This window comes from Myxocyprinus asiaticus, chromosome 6 (assembly GCF_019703515.2).
Source record: "Myxocyprinus asiaticus isolate MX2 ecotype Aquarium Trade chromosome 6, UBuf_Myxa_2, whole genome shotgun sequence".
NCBI lineage: Eukaryota > Metazoa > Chordata > Actinopteri > Cypriniformes > Catostomidae > Myxocyprinus > Myxocyprinus asiaticus.
The window spans coordinates 40,043,751-40,062,786 of record NC_059349.1 but is presented as its reverse complement, the minus strand read 5'-3'; the positions used below and the strand labels follow the sequence as shown (position 1 = coordinate 40,062,786).

At 37.2% G+C, this 19,036-nt stretch overlaps 1 protein-coding gene and 1 pseudogene across 1 annotated transcript; one reads left to right on the top strand and one right to left on the bottom strand.

Moving 5' to 3' along the window:
- The first annotated feature begins 8,786 nt into the window (after nt 1-8,786).
- rbp1.1 (retinol binding protein 1, cellular, tandem duplicate 1) lies at nt 8,787-13,978 on the top strand. The gene is made up of 4 exons (XM_051700295.1): nt 8,787-8,909; nt 10,422-10,600; nt 11,897-11,998; nt 13,417-13,978. The coding sequence occupies exons 1-4, from the start codon at nt 8,837-8,839 to the stop codon at nt 13,465-13,467; spliced, it is 405 nt and encodes a 134-aa protein (XP_051556255.1). The 5' UTR covers nt 8,787-8,836; the 3' UTR covers nt 13,468-13,978.
- Nucleotides 13,979-15,693: 1,715 nt separating this feature from the next.
- LOC127442340 (retinol-binding protein 1-like) lies at nt 15,694-16,941 on the bottom strand (annotated as a pseudogene).
- Between the last annotated feature and the right edge of the window lie 2,095 nt (nt 16,942-19,036).

The following is a 19,036-nucleotide window of genomic DNA, read 5'->3' as shown; positions in this document are numbered from 1 at the left end:
ATAATTAACTATAAAGATAATTAAAATAAACTGAGATTTAGCTCGATCTTTTTATATAGTATATGCAGGTCTATGTACACAACAGAGTCGGGGAGTAGTTAACTGAAAGTAGGGACACTACAAACTGAACTACATATTAAAGACAGTAGGTCATCTAATTGAAAGGAGCAATATGTAACATTGACATCAAGCATTTAAAATGGGCACTGCAGTCCAAATTCAAAATATTGGAGAGAGTTGTCTCCCCCGCCCCCTCCTCCCCAGACTCGAAGCTCATGTGGGTTGCCAGGTTGAGGCACACAACAGGACTGAGCAAACTGACAATGGCAAGCGACGAGCCTTACACTCTAAGTTGATCAGTTAATATTTACGTTTGCAGTGATTTTATTGTTTGCATATTATAAACCAGCTTTATTGAATTCTGTAATCTTAGAATTAAATAATACTATTAAACTGTTATATATCTATAACAGGATATTTATAAAAAATATTTTCTTCTTTAAATAGCTTCAATGAAATTAGCTACTTTTTGTTAATAGTTCATAGTGTAGCTAGCTACTTTTTACTTTTTTTAAAAGAGTAGCTTGAATGTAAATTAACTACTTCAAGTTATGTGTACTTGTAGCTTGGGAAGCTATTGTTTCAAAGTAGCTTCCCCAACACTGGTACACAGTACACAGAGATATGGATACATATTTACTGCTAAACTCCATAAATACCATTAATTGCTCATTTCTTTTCAAACAGTCTTTGAAATGTAAATACACACCGTTGAAGTAACAGGAAATACACATTCACTGCAAGTCAAGTAATTTCACTTTGGTTGTGGCTCCTGTTCCTGGCAGACATAAATGTTTTTATTTGGAAAATTGCAACCTTGATGAAGCCAACAACAACACAGAATGGAGATCAATTCATCAACAAGACCATCAGCACATTCAAGAACTATGACATTGACTATGTGGTGGGCCAAGACTGAATAATGTGCACTGATGAATCATGCAAAGTAAGACCAGGAATGTGCATTAAAGAACTAAGTGGGGTCCATTTTGATTTCAAGTTGACTTCAAAGCATATATCCATTAAATAGGCCACTGTCACATGGGATTAAGAAGAAGCCAAATTGTCAGTGTTGCATAATAGAATGTTTAAAGCAACGTTCAGTTTCACCTGATACTGCAGAAACTGGTTGAGAGATCAAATCAAATCATGTTGACTTAACTTAGTTAAACTTAATTTAATATATATTTACACATTTGGGCAGACGATCTTATCCAAAGCAACTTATAGTGCACAAACCATACATATTATCAGTAAATGCATTTCATGAGAATCAAACCTGTTTCCTTGGTGTTGCAAGCGCCATGCACTAAAATTTGAGCTACTGGAACAGTAAGAAGCAATAATCTGCATTGGTACTACCCTTCTCCCTGCATTTGATCTGCAATTTGATCCTGATATACTTAGCATTTTACACTTTTACAATAATTATGGGCCTCAGGCTCCATCATTGTCATCACTGTTACACTGAGAAAATTAACAAGATGCGTTAAAGGATAACAGCAGATGTTTCTGTTGTCTTGTTTATCTCTTGATGCAGGAAAGGAGAGTTTCAGGCCGGGTGTGATGCTTGTCTTCTACAGTAGAAATCTCAAACCTCTTAAACTCTAAACTGCCACCCACTACATAAGCAATATGAAGAATAGACAACAGGCAAGATGAGGATAGACAGCAAGAAAGATGATGTGATGAATGTAGTATGTCTTCTAATGGAATAACTTAAACAAGAAACTGTTTACCAGTACATTCATGACAAATGAGAAAGATATACAGTGGGGTTCAAAAGTCCACATATAAAACCTGGGATTCAAGATCTAATTTGATCCTGGAGATCAACAAAAAGCTTTATGATTTTGAAAAAGGTTTCAACAAAGAAATGTTATGACATCAAATGAATAAGAAAGTTTTAACATTCTGTATTATTACTTGGTCACATCAAATTAAGCAATTTTGTGACACTGACCATGTTGACTTTCGCTATTTTATCACATTTAAATCACGTTTTATTCTAGTTGTGGCTATACTTTTGAAACAGTATTTTAACATTTACGGATTGGCCCCATTCACTTCCATTGTGCCTCACTGTAAATCAGACTTCTGCTTTTTGCTTTGTTTTTTAAGAAATTTATTTTTGTGTTAATCAACATTATGCCACAAACGCTGTCGATTAAGCTTACCTTGCATTGAACCTGTAAAATTCCTTTAAATTCACAAATGCACCTTATCATCAGCATCTACGGCATCACATTCAACCTGTTCTGACTGACACTCCAATGTTTTGCTGAAAGGACAAATTACATCACATATACCTGTTACTCAAGCATCATTGAAATGAACCCTGTGATTTCAAGAGCCTCAAGAGAACAAGTGAAGGTGTTTTACTGGCACACTTGTGTAACTTTGCACACAAACACTTGCAAATCATTATGGGAGAACTTTAGATGTGCAATTGCAGGTGTTGGCATCCAAGCAGACCATTATGCTTAAAGCACTTCACATGAAATGTGTCTCTCCCCACTTCTGAGTCTAAATTCCTCTGCAGTGCCCCCTTGAGTAAGTTGTTTTTGCATGTAACACTGCACAGCTGGTAGAGGGGGCAGATTGTAGACCAGAATTTTTTTTATTTTATTTTAATTTTTGATTTTTTGTCATTAAAAAATAAAAATAAAAGAATACTGTATATAATATAGTAAACATGCGAACAAATGGGTTATGTCTGCTGTACTGTATTTGGTTTATTAGGGCCCGAGCACTGATGGTGCGAGGACCCTATTGTTCTTCTAGGTGTTTATTATTTTTTTCCCAAATGAATCGCATTTTTGAGGGCCTAAACATACTCAAAAACTCATGAAATTTGCACACGCATCAGAAGTGGCGAAAATTTACATCTGATATGGGTTTCAGAATTAGGTGTGGCAAAATGGCTGGATAGCGCTACCTACAAACATTCAACGATGTGCACTTTACGCTATGTTTCACCTACACGTACGAAAATCGGTACACATGTCTACAAAAATGTCTCTTGGACCCATGCCCTAAACTCAACAGGAAGTCAGCCATTTTGATTTTTCTCTTCAATTTTTGCTCAGTTTTGCCAATTCCAGGCCTCGTGCTTTAACGAGCTCCTCCTAGAGATTTCATCATATTTGGTTATTCTATATTCTAAAGGCCTTGGCGATGCTAAATTGAGAAGTTTTTGAGTTTTCACTGCACAGCGTGGCCGTGACGGTCTGACAAAGTTCGATGTTTCACCATGAAACAGGAAGTTGTTATAACTCATACATACAATGTTCAATCTGCCCCAAACTTCACATGTTTGATAACAGTCCCGGCCTGAATACATCTACATGCCAATATTCAGTTATAGTCATAGCGCCACCTACTGGCAACAGCCAATTCCAGGTCTTGTACTTTAACAAACTCCTCCCAGAGATTTAATCAGATTAACATTATATTTAGTCAGTCTTAATCTAACGGCCTTGGTGATGTTAAATTGCGAAGCTTTTGAGTTTTCGTTTAAGGGCATGTCCATGGCGGCCTGACAAAGTTCAGTATGAAACGAGTCACATTTTTGAGGCCTAAACATGTTCGAAAACTCGTGAAACTTTGCACACATCTCAAAAGTGGGGAAAATTTACTTCTGATACTGGTTTTAGAATGAATTGTGTTAAAATGGCTTGATAGCGCCACCTACAAAATTTCAACAAAGCACCCCTCACGCCACGTTTCACCTACACATAAGAAAATCGGTAGGCATATGTAACATATCAACACGTACAAAAAAGTATCTTATAACCATATCCTAAACCCAACAGGAAGTCAGCCATTATGATTTTTCTCTTCAATTTTTGCTCAGTTTTTGCCATTTCCAGGCCTCATACTTTAACAAACTCCTCCTAGAGATTAAATCAGATCAACATCATATTCAGTCAGTCTAATCTAATGGCCTTGGCGATGCTAAATTGCGAAGCTTTTGAGTTTTCTTTGAACGGTGTGTCTGTGGCGGCCTGACAAATTCGATGTTTCGCCATGAAACAGGAAGTTGTTATAACTCAAACATAAAATGTCCAATCTGCTCCAAACTTTACATATTTTATGAGTCCCGGCCTGAACACTTCTATATGCCAATATTTAGTTATAGTCATAGTGCCACCTACTGGCAACAGGAAATGACATGATTTATATTGTGATACACTCTTAACAACATTTAAGTGCTAAAAAATGCTAAAACAAATTGGAATGACATTCCCCTGGCACAGCAGCCCCAACGTGCACCAAGGTGCGAGGGCCCGTTCATCGCTGCTTGCAGCTTTAATTTATTTGGTTTTATAGATGTAAAAAATGAACAAATAATATCAGCAGTCTGGTTTGTCTATGCACTGTTTGACATCTCAGATATTGTGTGTGAGTGTGTGTGTGTGCAGGGGTGTAGATTTCAGGGGGGATGGAGGGGAAGGTAACCCCCCAATAATAAAGACAAGCAAGTACAACAAACAATTGAGGTAAGTCATGGCATACGCTCATGTTATTTCTTCCTGCATTGCATGCCACATTTTTACTATAGCTTCTTCCATCAGCCGTGAGGGATTTACATGTGATACATGTAAGGAATTAGTCAGGTTGAAAGAGAAGGTTAATAAGTTAGAAACATGCATCCGAACGCTAGTGGAGGTCAGTGAGAAAGAGAAGCTGGTAGATACTGTTTCAGATGAGGGTAGTACAGCGAGCAACACACACACTTTGGTTCCGGCTGTAGAGCCCCCGCAGCAGGGCGTTTGGGAGAAGTTTCGGCAGCATACTTGCTCAACAAAGTGACACCAACTCCTGTTCCTGTTAGGGTTTTCAATTTCAATCCGATTCTCCCCACTCAGTGATGCAATCATGTTGAAAGAGCCTTAGTAATAGGCGATTCTATTGTAAGGAATGTGGAAATAAGAGACTCCAGAGACTACTGTTAAATGCATTTCCGGGGCTCGAACGTCTGACATCAGATCAAATTTACAAGTGCTGGCTAATGCTAAACGTAGATTTTCTAAAATTGTTATTCATGTCGGCACTAATGATGTCCGGCTTCGCCATCCGGAGACCACTAAAGATAATGTTAAAGAGGTGTGTGAACTTGCAAAAATGATGTCAGACACTGTAATGTGCTCTGGCCCCCTCCCTGCTCATTGTGGTGATGAGGTTTATAGTAGATTAGTTTCACTGAATGGCTGGATGTCTGAGTGGTGTTCGGAGAAAAGCATAGGATTTATAGACAATTGGAAGACTTTTTGGGGTAGACCTAACCTGCTAAAGAGAGATGGACTCCATCTCTCCAGGGAAGTTGCTGCTTTCCTTGATAGTAATTTGGCTCATAGTCTCAATAGTGATAGTATTTGACTAACTGGGGCCCAGGTCAGGAAGCAGACAAACTGGTTAATCTGAACGTCTGCTAGCTGCCTTGAGATGTCACAGAGGTCACATAAGCTACAGCACATAGAGACTGTATCACCTAGATATCATATAGACACTGTGATTTTTCCCCAAAAAACCAAACACAAACCCCACACTAAATCATTTAAGGTCAAACTTGGAAAAAACAAAAAAACTGAAGATAAACATCATATAAAGGTAGGGCTGCTAAACATTAGATCTCTTTCAACCAAAGCACTAATTGTAAATGAAATTATTACAGATCATAGATTGGATGTGCTCTGTTTGACTGAAACCTGGCTTAAACCAGATTAAAATATTAGTTTAAATGAATCTACTCCCCCAGGTTATTGTTATAAACATGAGCCTCGTCTGAAGGGTCGAGGAAGTGAAGTTTTTGGTGTTACTCAAGGGACAGGATATAAGTTTAAGTCTTTTGAACTAATAATGCTTAATGTGACACCATCAGATATACATTCAAAATCTCTGTCGTCTTTTGCTCTTGCTACAGTATATAGATCACCCAGGCCGTATTCTGATTTCCTTGGTGAATTTGCAAATTTTCTATCAGATCTAGTAGTAACTGTAGATAGAGCTTTAATTGTTGGTGACTTTAACATTCACATAGATAATGAAAATGGCACATTGGGATTACCATTTATGATGTTCTCGTCTCTCTTGGAGTCAGACAAAATGTGACAGGACCAACTCATCACCATAATTATATGGCGTTGATGCTGATACTATAGAAATTCTACTGCAAAGCGATGGCATCTCAGATCATTACCTCGTCTCTTGTTTGCTGTGATCAGCTAATGTCACTCAAACTACACCACGCTATCGTTCAGGAAGAACTATTCTTTCAACCACTATTAGCTTCACTAATAATCTTCCAGAATTGTCTCACATACTAAGTAAGCCAAAAAGTCTACTATTTTACTTTATGTAATAACAGAAAATATAAATACAGTCTTCTCTAGCACTCTTTTTAGTGTCGCCCCCTTTTGTGTGAATGAAAACCGCATCTGCACCTAAGCAGACGTGGCTTTGTGCATGGGAAGATCGTGTTTTGATATGATGGCTGTGCATATATAAGCTGTGAACTGTTATCCTGGTGCTTTTGTGATTGTTTGGCTCTCTGTTTCAGAAAACAAACATATTATATGCCTGAAAAGACTGTCTGAGTTGCTGTTTGTGTGACTGAAAACCGCATCTGCACCTAAGCAGATGTGGCTGCGTGCATGGGAATTTCACGTTTAGAAGTGATGGCTGTGCATATACAAGCTGTGAACTGTTATTGTCGTACTTTGGTGACAATTTGGCTGTTTGTTAAATAAAATAAACATTATGTGACTCTTTGGGTAGCTGTTTGTTTGACTAATGACAACAGCTACTATTGTAAACAAACATTTCAGCATGCATCGGAGGAAGATCGCGTTTGATGTATTGACTGTGTGTAAAAGAGTTGTAAACTTTTTATCGTGGTACTCTGGTGACAAGTTGGATGTATGTATATAAAATAAACATATTCTGTGGTTTAAAAGACTGTATGGGTAACTGTTTGAGCGAATAATTACAGACGCTTGACCAGTGCAGACTGTGCACAAAAGCCGATTTGAATCTGGCAGCTTGTAACATAACCGGCTTTTGCAGAAACACATATTCGTGATGCTACTCTGCAGGGCCCATATGTGACGGTACATATGAAATGGTTAAAAAGTGTAGATCATGTGACAGTGTGAACTACAATGAGTATATTTTAGGACTGCATACAGTCTACAAAGTTAATATTAAAAAAACATTGTCATTTTTTTCTTTTTTTCCCAACGTGCCATCATCACCTTAAAGAAATAGTTCACCCAAAAATGAAAATTCTCTCATCAATTGCTTACCCTTATGCTATCCTATATGTGTATGACATTCTTGTTCTGAACACAAACAAAGATTTTTAGAAGAATATTTAAGCTCTGTAGGTCCATACAATGCAATTGAATGGGTACCAAAATGTTGAAGCTCCAAAAGCAAATAAAGGCAGCATTAAATTAATCATTAAGACACCAGTGGTTAAATATATCTTCAGAAGCAAGATGATAAGTGTGGGTGAGAAACAGATCAATATTTAAGTCCTTTTTTATGACCAATGTCCACTTTCACTTTCACATTCTTCTTTTGTTTTTGGTGATTCACATTCTTTGTGCATATCAACCACTACTGAGCAGGGAGGAGAATTTATGGTGAAAAAGGACTTAAATATTGATCTGTTTCTCACTCACACTTATAATATCGCTTCTGAAGACATGTTTTTAACCACTGGAGACGTATGGATTTCTTTTATGCTACCTTTATGTGCATTTTGGAGCTTCAAAATGTTGGTCACCATTCACTTACATTGTGAGGAACTACAGAGTTGAAAAATTCTTCTAAAAATCTTTGTTTGTGTTCAGCAGAAGAAAGTAAGTCATTCATATCTGGGATGGCATGAGGGTGAGTAAATCATGAGAGAATTTACATTTTTGGGTGAACTATTCCTTTAAGATGCTATTTCTACTGTCTGACCCTAAAAAAATTACTTTTGTTGGTGAAACCCAATGCAGCAGCTTGATTTGGTCATATTAAATAATACTTGATTTGAATAAAACCATCTAATTCAGATGTTACCACATGAAGCACATGATTTAGGATACCTTAGTGCATGTTAGTATGTGTCAGTATGCAGTGCATGTATGTAGCAGGCAACATGCAAATGGGTATGCATGCATCAAATTGAATGAAGCTAAGAAATTGGTCAATTGAGATTAATTGGATTGTAAAAGGCTGGATGTGTGCCAAACTAAAGGTCATAGCAGCAGTGATGTGAGCAAAAAGCTAATTCTACTTGAACTACTTCAAACACATTAGCTATAACAAATGAACAGAGGCTTCTTCCGTGTTGTTCCTGAATCAAACTGCATTACTGTCACACTTTTCAGGGCGCTCTAAAAACTTTAAAGAGACTTCTAGTTTACATATCGGCTGAGAAATGTCTTTTCAGTTCGTTTAATCTAAAGTCTTACGCAGCAGAACGGTGTAAATCCATGTGAATAATGTAGCGATTGTCCTCTACCATTAATCCATATGTTCCGAGTGCTTGTACTTTGGGCCTGAGCTTTATGCACGGGATTTGTGTGCTTATGTAGGAGTGATTTTCCCTATATCGTTTAACTTGAGCACATGTTGCGGTAATGAAGCTGATCCGATTAATATGGTAGTGAATAAAACGCGTTTCGGATAAGAGTACTGCAGGAGCTGGTGATCAAGGGCTTCAGGTCTCCACTATCAACACCTTGTCAGGACACGAAAAAATCAACGTAAACGTCTCAAAATGCCTGCTGATTATAACGGCTACTGGAAAATGATCTCCAATGACAACTTTGAAGAGTATCTCAAAGCACTCGGTGAGTTTTCCTATTATTGGGGGAATGAGAAAATAGTAGGCCTATTGTGTAATATGTGTTTTCATAAAACTGATAATTAGTTTAATTCGTAGTTGACTTACGCACACCTTTGACCGCGAATTCTGTATTCATGTGGCAAATTGCTCCTATGAATTATGTTATTTGGCGGAAGAATAGTGTATTGCGATAATTATTAAAGTAAACGTAACTATTTATTTAACACTGGTGTATTTTATCACAAAAAACAATAAGCCACTCGAGGATGTGAGAGCTTGCCTTAAGGGGCCGTTCACACCGAACGCGTTATGCGTCTGTCTGCGCTGTCTTTCTAAACACGTGCTAGACCAGAGATTAATTAGCAGAGAAGGGCCACTTCTATTAAAATAAATGGGAGAAATTGGAACGCTCAACCAAGAAGCTCGCGCCCAACGGTCAACGGATATAGAAAGGAAATCCCACTTTACAGTTACAAGAGCCAATCATTTTTTGGATACAGGCATCACCTGTCAATCAACTTTACAACGCGCATGCGCATAGCTATACAAGCCTGGAAAATTTCGTTTTTTTTAGCATAATATGAGGAGAAGAATCACAATTAATTATTCCATTATTGTCAGATTTTACTGCCGATTTTAAATACATTCTTTGGTCATAATGTTGACCATCAGTTTTTGAGATTGTGGTCTTTCTCCACTCAGGTAGATAGCAGATGGCATGACAGGAATAGCCTCCCGAGAGCGTTCCAAAGATGGCCGACAGTTGACTGACTTGCTAGAAAGAACCGTCTCGCTGTGTTGTCAGCCTCTTGCTCAAGAACGCTGCATGTTTTGTTTTATTATTATTATTATTATTATTATTTGTCTTGAGACAATGGGTGTTTTTCAAACGGCATTTGAGGGAAGGGGACTCTACTTCAAGGGTCGTTCCAAACAAAAGTATGAAAATTATTTATTTATTTATTTTCACTAAGGGCCCTTCCACAAGACTGTTAGCGTACAGTATCATACAGTAATGCCATATTCTCTTTAGAGTGCCCACACCAAGAGCACTGTCCTTCGGAATGAGTAGGGCATAGGGATGATCCCTTAGAACTCGCCCACTTTTAGCGCAAGAACGCGTTCTGTTTGACCGGCTGGTAATAAAATCAGTTAAACACGATCTCTTGCTACATTTCATTATGTCACTTGCAACTGTAGCCTATAGATTCAGAAGGAAATATGGTTCATAAATGAGCTAAATAATGTCTTTATTAAAAAAAATAAAATAAAAAAAAGTCACAAAAAATTATAATTTGTAAATAAAATGTAATTTTATTTTGTTTGTATTTTAAGGTTATGTTTGAGTTAGGTTTAGTCTACAAAAATAATATATATATTATTTTAAATGCAGCAGAAGTCAATGGGAAATTGCTATTTGAAACACTCTAGATAGCTATGTAAATATGTCTGTACTTTGTTAACAACACTACTAACTACAATTTTAATACATTTTTTCCTCCCACAATTCTTAAAGATGTTAATGTTGCTATCAGGAAGATTGCTGTCTTGTTAAAACCTGATAAAGACATCACTCAGAATGGAGATCACTTTATCATCAAGACTATCAGCACATTTAAGAATTATGATATGGACTTTGCTGTTGGTCAGGAGTTTGAAGAAGACCTTGGTGCAGTTGATGGAAGGAAATGTATGGTGAGTGTAAGACATGTTTTTGTAGAATAGTTGTCCTTTCGTACTATAACACGTATATTCCACAAGTATGAATTGCACACTGACAGGAAGAGAAAAATTGACTAGAAAAAATTAGATTGTTCATCAGCTGCTTTTTTTTTTTTTTTTTTTTCAATCTTTGGCCAAGAAAAAGCTCCAATAGCTTTGCTTTCTCATTTTATTTCTGTTCACACGAATGACTTATTTTATTGTAATCCCCTAGTATGGAATGCAGATAAGTACAGAAAGCCATTTAAAAAGGCAAGGACTGAAATATTAAGTAAATGTTGCACAGAGTGGGCACAAATGTTTTTGTCAGCTCTTGTGGATTTCCTATTCCAAACTATAAATACGTTAATGTTTAATGGTTCAATATCATTAAATATGCACAAGGTATGAATTAATTTATCTGATTAAAAGTGAGACATGAGCTGAATAAATGAAACATGAACTATACCACAGAAATTTTATCCCAGCATCCAACTCTATGTTCTTTGAGCATAGAAAAGTTTAAATTAGTTAAAGGCTTATCACTAGAGATATCTTAAAGTACACAGGCATGCATCAGTTATAGTTGCACTGGTGCTTTGAGGTGCAACTAATAACCTGAAACCTATAACTCCAATTTTTGGAAATAAATGTAATTTGAGCTGTAGTCGAAATTAAAGGTGCTCTCAAAGATTTATTCCTCACTAAAAAGTTTTACTCTTAAAGAAATTCATAGTAATATTGAAACATAGGTATAAAATCATGAGCAATCACATGAGATGAAGACTCCAGTCATATCAGTAGGCTAACCTTATAAAAGCTGTTTTATTCTACATGGAGAGGGTCTCCTCATGGGGGCTGCCATGTTAGAATCACATGACCAGCCAAATACTACTGGCTTAATCTCAGTAACCACCTTGATATTGGACACTTTCACTCTTGGATTCAATTAATCATGGCTGACTGTGTTATAGTGCATTTCTGCAATGGCACCTGTAACTAAAAACTATTGCTTTTGAATGATGGTGCATCCACGCCGCTAGGTGTCACTGTAGGTCCAAGATGACACAAACGCAAAAGTAACTGAGTGCACCTTTAAATAACAATTTAAATAACTTTCATGATTTGCATAACTGAACAGGCTCTATGAAACTCTTATAAAGTCAGTTCTTACACTGAAACAACCTGATCTACAGGATTCAGGACACAGTACTCATGCTTTTGTTGGTGGTGCACAGATGTTAATATATCTGTAATGTTTTTTCTTCACTGGTTCATTTAATCTCATAGACCACCATCACCTGGGATGGAGACAAGCTCGTATGTGTTCAGAAAGGAGAGATTGAAGGCAGGGGCTGGACCCACTGGATTGATGGAGATGAACTTCACTTGGTACATACATTTCACTTAACTAAAAAACTTATTTTCGTATGCAGACACATTTGCCCTCTGTTTAACAAACACTTTGTTCTTATAAAAATGCTTTTACAGTTGGTTACTGTAAAACATATGGTAATTGAGGATACAAATTGCATGCACTCACCAATGTTAATTAGGGAATAATTGTGAAGGGGACACTAGGACATGATTATCGTTTCAAGGCTGTTGTGCTCATTTAAAATGATAACAGCAGATGTTTGAGCACATCTCTGTTGTTTTGCTTAATTACCATTAGTAACACCTTTATTGAAAAGGGTCTCAAAGGTCTGCTAAAGGATCTTTATTTAAGCACAATACTGCCACCTGCTGGTGATAAAGATAGTTTGTAGAAGGAAAAAAAAAATGGACAGTTTTCAGGAAAGGATTAAGGGTGCTAATGCAAAGTTTAGTTCCCGGAACTATTCAACTCAATCATTAGTGTTCAATAGGCTATCCACTAGGACTTTCTCTGCAAGTTTTGGTATAGAAGCACTACTTGTATTGATTAATTCAAGGGAGAAAACGCTGCTGTCATTATTCTCATTTGTCTCTCTGAATCATGTCTTTCTGGATAAACGTGTTTGCTAAATGAATAAATGTAAAAGTAATTATTGTACTGCGAGTACACAAAGAGAGTTTATAATTATTATTATTATTATTCAATTTTAGTCATAATTTACTCACCTTCAGGTTGTTCCAAACCCATATGGCTTTCGTTCCTCCATGGAACACAAAAATAAATGTTAGGCAGAAATGGTTCAACACCCTCCGTCACCATTCACTTTCACTGTGGAAAAAGATGCAATGAAAGTGAATGGTGACTGAGGCTATCATTCTTACTTACCTCTCCTCGTGTGTTCCACTGAAGAAAGGAAGTCAAATGGGTTTGGAATAACATTGTTGGTGAATAAATGATGACAGAATTTTCCTTTTTGGACTATGACTTTAAAACAAAAAGTGGGTCCATAAAGATTTCTTGAGTGACAGCCAAATAAATAAATTAAAAAAAAAATTAGTCAATTTTTCTTCAAAAAAATGTTTTTTAATGGTAAATGGTCTGCACTTATATAGTGCTTTTTTAAACTTAGTGGTTCCAAAGTGCTTTACACTGTGACTCATTCAACCATTCATGCACACACTCACACACCAATGATGGCAGAGCTGCCATGCAAGGTGCTAGCCTGCCATTGGAAGCAACTTGGAGTTCAGTGTCTTGCCCAAGGACACTTTGGCATGTGGAGTCATGTGGGCCAGGAATTGAACCTCCAACTCTGTGATTAATAGCCAACCTGCTCTACCACCTGAGCCACAGCCTCCCCTAGAATTCCTAATTCCTAGAAGAGGTCTGCTAATATCACTCTGCTTTTATTTTTGTTTATTTTTTTATGCAGGAGTTGAGAGCAGCTGGAGTCGTGAGCCAGCAGGTCTTCAAGAAGTCTTAAGCCTACTCTGTATAGTAGGGCCCCCTACTGGAGAAGACAGAAACAACCCATCCCTTTATTCATCAATCTGCTTGCTTTTTTGTCCTGAAGTATTCCAGCATCCCCAAAAGTGCCCTTGTAGATAGAAATGTAAATATCCATCAGCAGACAATGTTTGTTCTAGATTGAGCAATTAATTTTTTGGTTATCTTGGAAGCCTGTAAAATTTATGTGTGTGGGTTTGGTATGATTTAGTGCTTTATTCACTAAGATTAGCCTCCTAACTCAGAGCATTACTGCTGTATCAAAATAACCCTCCTAACATCTGAGGGACTAGCTGGCTAGAGGAGAAAAGAACATAGGCCTTGACCTGACCGCCAATCAAGCTCTTTTCCTCTTCTCAGAGGCAAGAGGAGGATGAGTAGGTGGAAAGATGATGTGATGAGAGTGTATGTAGCTGGATTGCTGCATTTCTTGTAGAAGATGCTGACCGACTCAAGCATGTGTGTGCTATGAGTGTGCTCCTAATGAAACACAATCAATGAATAATAAAGAAAATTGAATTGATCACTTGCATCTCTTAGTGTATTATTATTATTATAAGTGTTGATTGCTTTAGCAATCTCACATACTTATTCTGCTTCTTTTCTTACATACAAAACTTTGGCACCTAACTCGTCCCACATCATTTGTCGACACCCATGAATGAGGCGTCAAATCGGCTGGCTTATTTGCAAAACCTGTGCTATGACTTTTATCTCCTGGCGAATGAAAAATCGGGTGAAAAAGTCTCACATAACATTGATGGGAAATCAGTGGGATCATATTTCTGGATCAGAAAGTCATAGAGATAAAGAATGTCAACATCAGTGTCCCATATTTGGGCACTTTTGACTCTGGCTAGCAAACAGTCTTTGAATATCACCATGGAAGTTTCCTAGCCATGCCCTAGCAAATATCCAGAGCGCCCTAGCAACCAGCCCTGTAGACTTCCATTCAGAATTGCTCAGAGGGATATCTTTGGATTAGAATGATATAGAGACATAGGGGTTGGTTCCTTTGACTCAGGCTACCAAGAAGCCTTTTTAGTATCACTCTGGCAACTGCCTAGCAACCAGATGGGCTTACCCTAGCAACCATATAGCAAATCATATATCTTTTCCCCCAGAACATCGTAGAGACATGGGGATGGGTTCTTTTGACTCGGGTTAGCAAGCAGTCTTTCAGTATCACCGTAGAAACTTTCTAGCTATGCCCTAGCAACCATCCAGAGCACCCTAGCAACCAGCCCAACAGACTTCCTTTCAAAATGGCTTAGAGGGATATCTTCGGATCAGAATGTCATAGAGGCATGGGGGTTGGCTCAACCAGATGGGGTCAGTAACTGTATAGCAAAGCAAATATCTCTGCACCAGAACATTGTAAAGACATGGGAGTGGCTTCTTTTGACTCTGGCTGGAAAGCAGCCTTTAATGATCACATTGCCAACTGTTTAGCCACGCCCTAGCAACCAACCAGTAGCAACATAATCCAGCCGTATCTCAACATCAGAACATCGTACAAACATGGGGGTTGGTTCTTTTGACTTAGGCTGTCAAATTTTCTTTATAGTATCACCCTAGTAACTGTCTAGCAACCAGATGAAACACTTTAGCAACCGTATTGCAACATCCATATCTAAGATGCAGAAAATTGTAGAGACATAAGAGTGGGCTCTTTTGACTTTGCCTAGCTAGTAGCCTTTGTAGTATCACCCTGGCAACTGCTTAGCAACCAGATAGAGCACCTTCGCAACTGAACAGCAACACCCATATCTATGCATTAGAAAATCCTAGAGACATTGGGGTTGAGCTCTTTCAACATGGGGCAGTTAGTGTGACATCGATGTGATGTGTTTTGCCATGGCGAGCACCACTCACATTTTCTTCAGAAAATGTACCTATTTAGTTATTATTATTATTTTGACAGTTTGGCAGTATGTTTGACCCAGAACATAACACAGTAGAAGAATCTCGTATTTATATGTCTTTGTGTTCCCATTTTATTTTGTTGAACAAAGCATAGGCCAAACGTTCACCATACAGTACAATGCATGTAGGGGAGCTTGCAGTCATGTCTTGATATAAATAAATGAAGGAATGAAAAAGCCCTAACACCTACTTTTAAAAATGACAATGTTAAACACCAATGACTATTATTATCAGGCAGAGAGTATTTCACAGTTGAATACTTGTGGTTGAAGGCACCTCAGTCGAGAACTTGTCTCTTAAAAACCTGCTTACAACGCCACAGGCTCGCATTTCCTGAAAAATAAAACAATTAAAAGCTATTTTTAATACATTAACGAATTTTTTTTTAAATATTAAGATATATACTATATGTAAGGAATAATGTACAGTTTATTTTTAAATAATGACTGGCTGACTGTACATTATCTATCTTATTATACGGCTACCTACAAAATAAATAAACAAAATGGACATGAAATATTTAAGTTGAAATTATTGTGATTATTGGACCGTGATGAGACATTTTGTGTAGACTGTCTCTGTTGACTACACTAACAACAAGAAGCAGACAAGTGTAACCTTTCATAAAACAACATGCCATGTCCTTATGTATACCTTGTCCTCATGCGAACTTACCACATGTAACTCATCCCCTTTGACCCATTGTGACCAGCCCCTTGCCTCCTTTTCTCCTTTCTGTACACACACCAATTTGTCTCCCACCCAGTTTACTGTAGTCTACAAGACAAGGACAACAACAAGCCAGTGAGAAAGTTTTTCTTTCTTTCTTTTCTTTTCTTTTTTTTTTTTTTTACCAAACATAAATAAGTGTATTTAACATACGATCTTGTCTAATACTGAACACACACCTAAAATTTGGAGTGCAGTTTTGTTGTCAAAAAATACTGTAGGAACATTCCTGTTCTAGTTGACTTATATTAACAGAGCACCAGGTGTTTTGAACATTAGGAAAACCCCCTAATGGATTTAAGCTTCAATAGGTGATTGTATGTAAATCCTATTTACTGACACAGTCATTTATCACTGTCACCTAGGACAAGCTATGCTACTTTGGAATATAATACATTAGAATACTTACCTTAGTATAAATCACTTAGTTATCAAATTAAAAGCATTTGTAATCATATACTTCTGTTCAGTAGCATTTTAAGGTATACCTTCATTTATAAGGAGGTCACTTACCATACATATCCTATCGCCTATGCCGAACAAATCAAACTCCATGTGGTAATTACTAAATGTGGTGAGAGTCTTGATATTAAAATGATCTGAAAAATCTCTTATCAAGGATGAGATAGCTGACAATTTTTCTGATGACAATATTCACATCTGTAAGCATGTATTTACCCAACACAGGAGAATAATAAGTAAATAAATAGAAAATGATGAATTGAAATCCCCTACCAAGTGCTTCCATGTATTCATCAAAGTTTTCATTGCTTATCATTTTCCAATATCCATTCATGTCTGTGAACTTAGTTTAAGTTGCCTTCGGCATTTCTCCTATGTACCAATGTTTCAACATCAGAGTGCTGTGTGGTGTCTTAAACCACAAGGCAAATTGTAATCCTAAAGCCAGTTTGTGCCTTTGGATTATCTCAAAGAGCATTTACACCTGTGGTGGGACTACTGTTGTAGATTTCTTTCTTTCTTTCTTTACAGGAGCTCTGTCATCTGGAGTGTATTCTCATGCTTGACACGTCTCATGAATTTACGTATGTTGTTGAATGTGAACAGACAGATGTGTCAGTTTATAATTGTCGTGATTCTTGACCTGGCAGTGGCACAAGGATCAATCAAAGCAACAATCACAATACTGTCAAACAGACTTCCTTTTCTGCCTCCAGAGAGAGAGGGTTTGTAGAGAGACAGAATTGTTCACTACACAAATAGGAGTGGATGGCTCTCAGTCATGAAGGCAGTCTTGTGTTGTCTTCTTGATTATAAATTGCACTGAAGTGTTGACAGTGAAATTTAGAATAGAGGATACATACAAAGGTTTTCAGGATAAGGTATTCTTTAGATGTTTTTTTTTTCATGGTCATACTCTATTTGCATTTCACCAACCAAGGCTCCTTTACCAACTAAACCGATCTTCAGTTTATCCATGGACAAATGTTAAAGGCTCAGTATTGTTTTGGTGAAGTGTGCACATGTTTGTATTTATATATTTTTGTATTATTTATTTTGACTTTCTTCTATCCAAGCTTAATGTGCAGGGACAACTCTAAGTAAGCCATCTGTTCATTGATTTACCTGAAAAGTACAAATACCATGGGTCTGTGGTGCTATCAAAACATTGCTCTGTTTGTTAAAGCATCCCAACCGGCCAAACATATGCTGCATTCAAGTGCACCTGGGAAGCTCCTACGTCCAAGTTGGGCATTCATTATTACAAAGTCAGAAACAAAATACGGAAGAAGCCAAAATAAAAGAAATACACATTTTTTTGCTGTTGTACCAGTGAATAAGCATAAGCGAATACACATGCAGCACTTTTACACAACCCATGTAATTTATTATTGCATGGTACATACAAATGATTAATTAAGATGCTGAAAACAATTCATGAAGAGTGAGTCATTAGCTTTATATTAGTTGACTATATGATCTGTCATACAGTATATAACAAATTAATATTATTGAAATAAAGTACTGAAATTAAAATAATTGTGCAAAATCATCGCTTTCCATCATCTTTCATGTCGACATTCCCCTTCCAACGTAACGAGTCGGCTACTCGGGTATCATCTAGAATTCCTATCATCTAGAAACTTCCCTTGGTCATTCATGGAAACTTGTAATTACGATATTTCCAACTCCACTCGGAGACCGCAATAGCAACACTTGGCCAACCAATTGTGCTAGCTGGGTGTGGGACAATCTGTTTGTTTGACCACTGGAAGATGGAGGGAGTGTTCTGGAAAGCTGTTTGAAAATTAGGATTATTTTTGCAACTACATTTGGTGATACTATTGGTGCAGAAATGAAACACTTCGCCTTTAAAGAGGAACAACAAATTACAATGATTTTACTTAAAGGGATGTTTCACCAAAAATGGAAATTCTCTCGTCCTTTATCACCCTCATGCCATCCCAGACATGTATGACTTTCTTTCTTCTGCTGAACACAAACGAAGATTTTCGGAAGAATATCTCAGCTCTGTATGTCCATACAATGCAAGTGAATGGTGGTCAGAACTTTGAAGGTCCAAAAAGCACATAAAGGCAGCATAAAAGTAATCTATCAGGTGTTATTCCTTGCTAAAATGTATTACTATCTTTAAATTGCATAAGTGCATTGGCCTAAACAGTCTTAAACAAAATTTTTTTAAGTTTAGACAGGATACAGAAGTGCAGAATGATTAAAATCAGTCAATATTAAACTCATCACTCATACTGTATATTATCACTAAAATAATAAATAAATAAATAATGGATCCATGGCCTAGAAGTTAGCACACATGCTCTGACTTAAAGTTGCACTTAGTATTTTTTATGTACATCCTCTTGGTCTTGAACACTGACACCTAGGGGCATGGATGCAGTATCATTCAAATG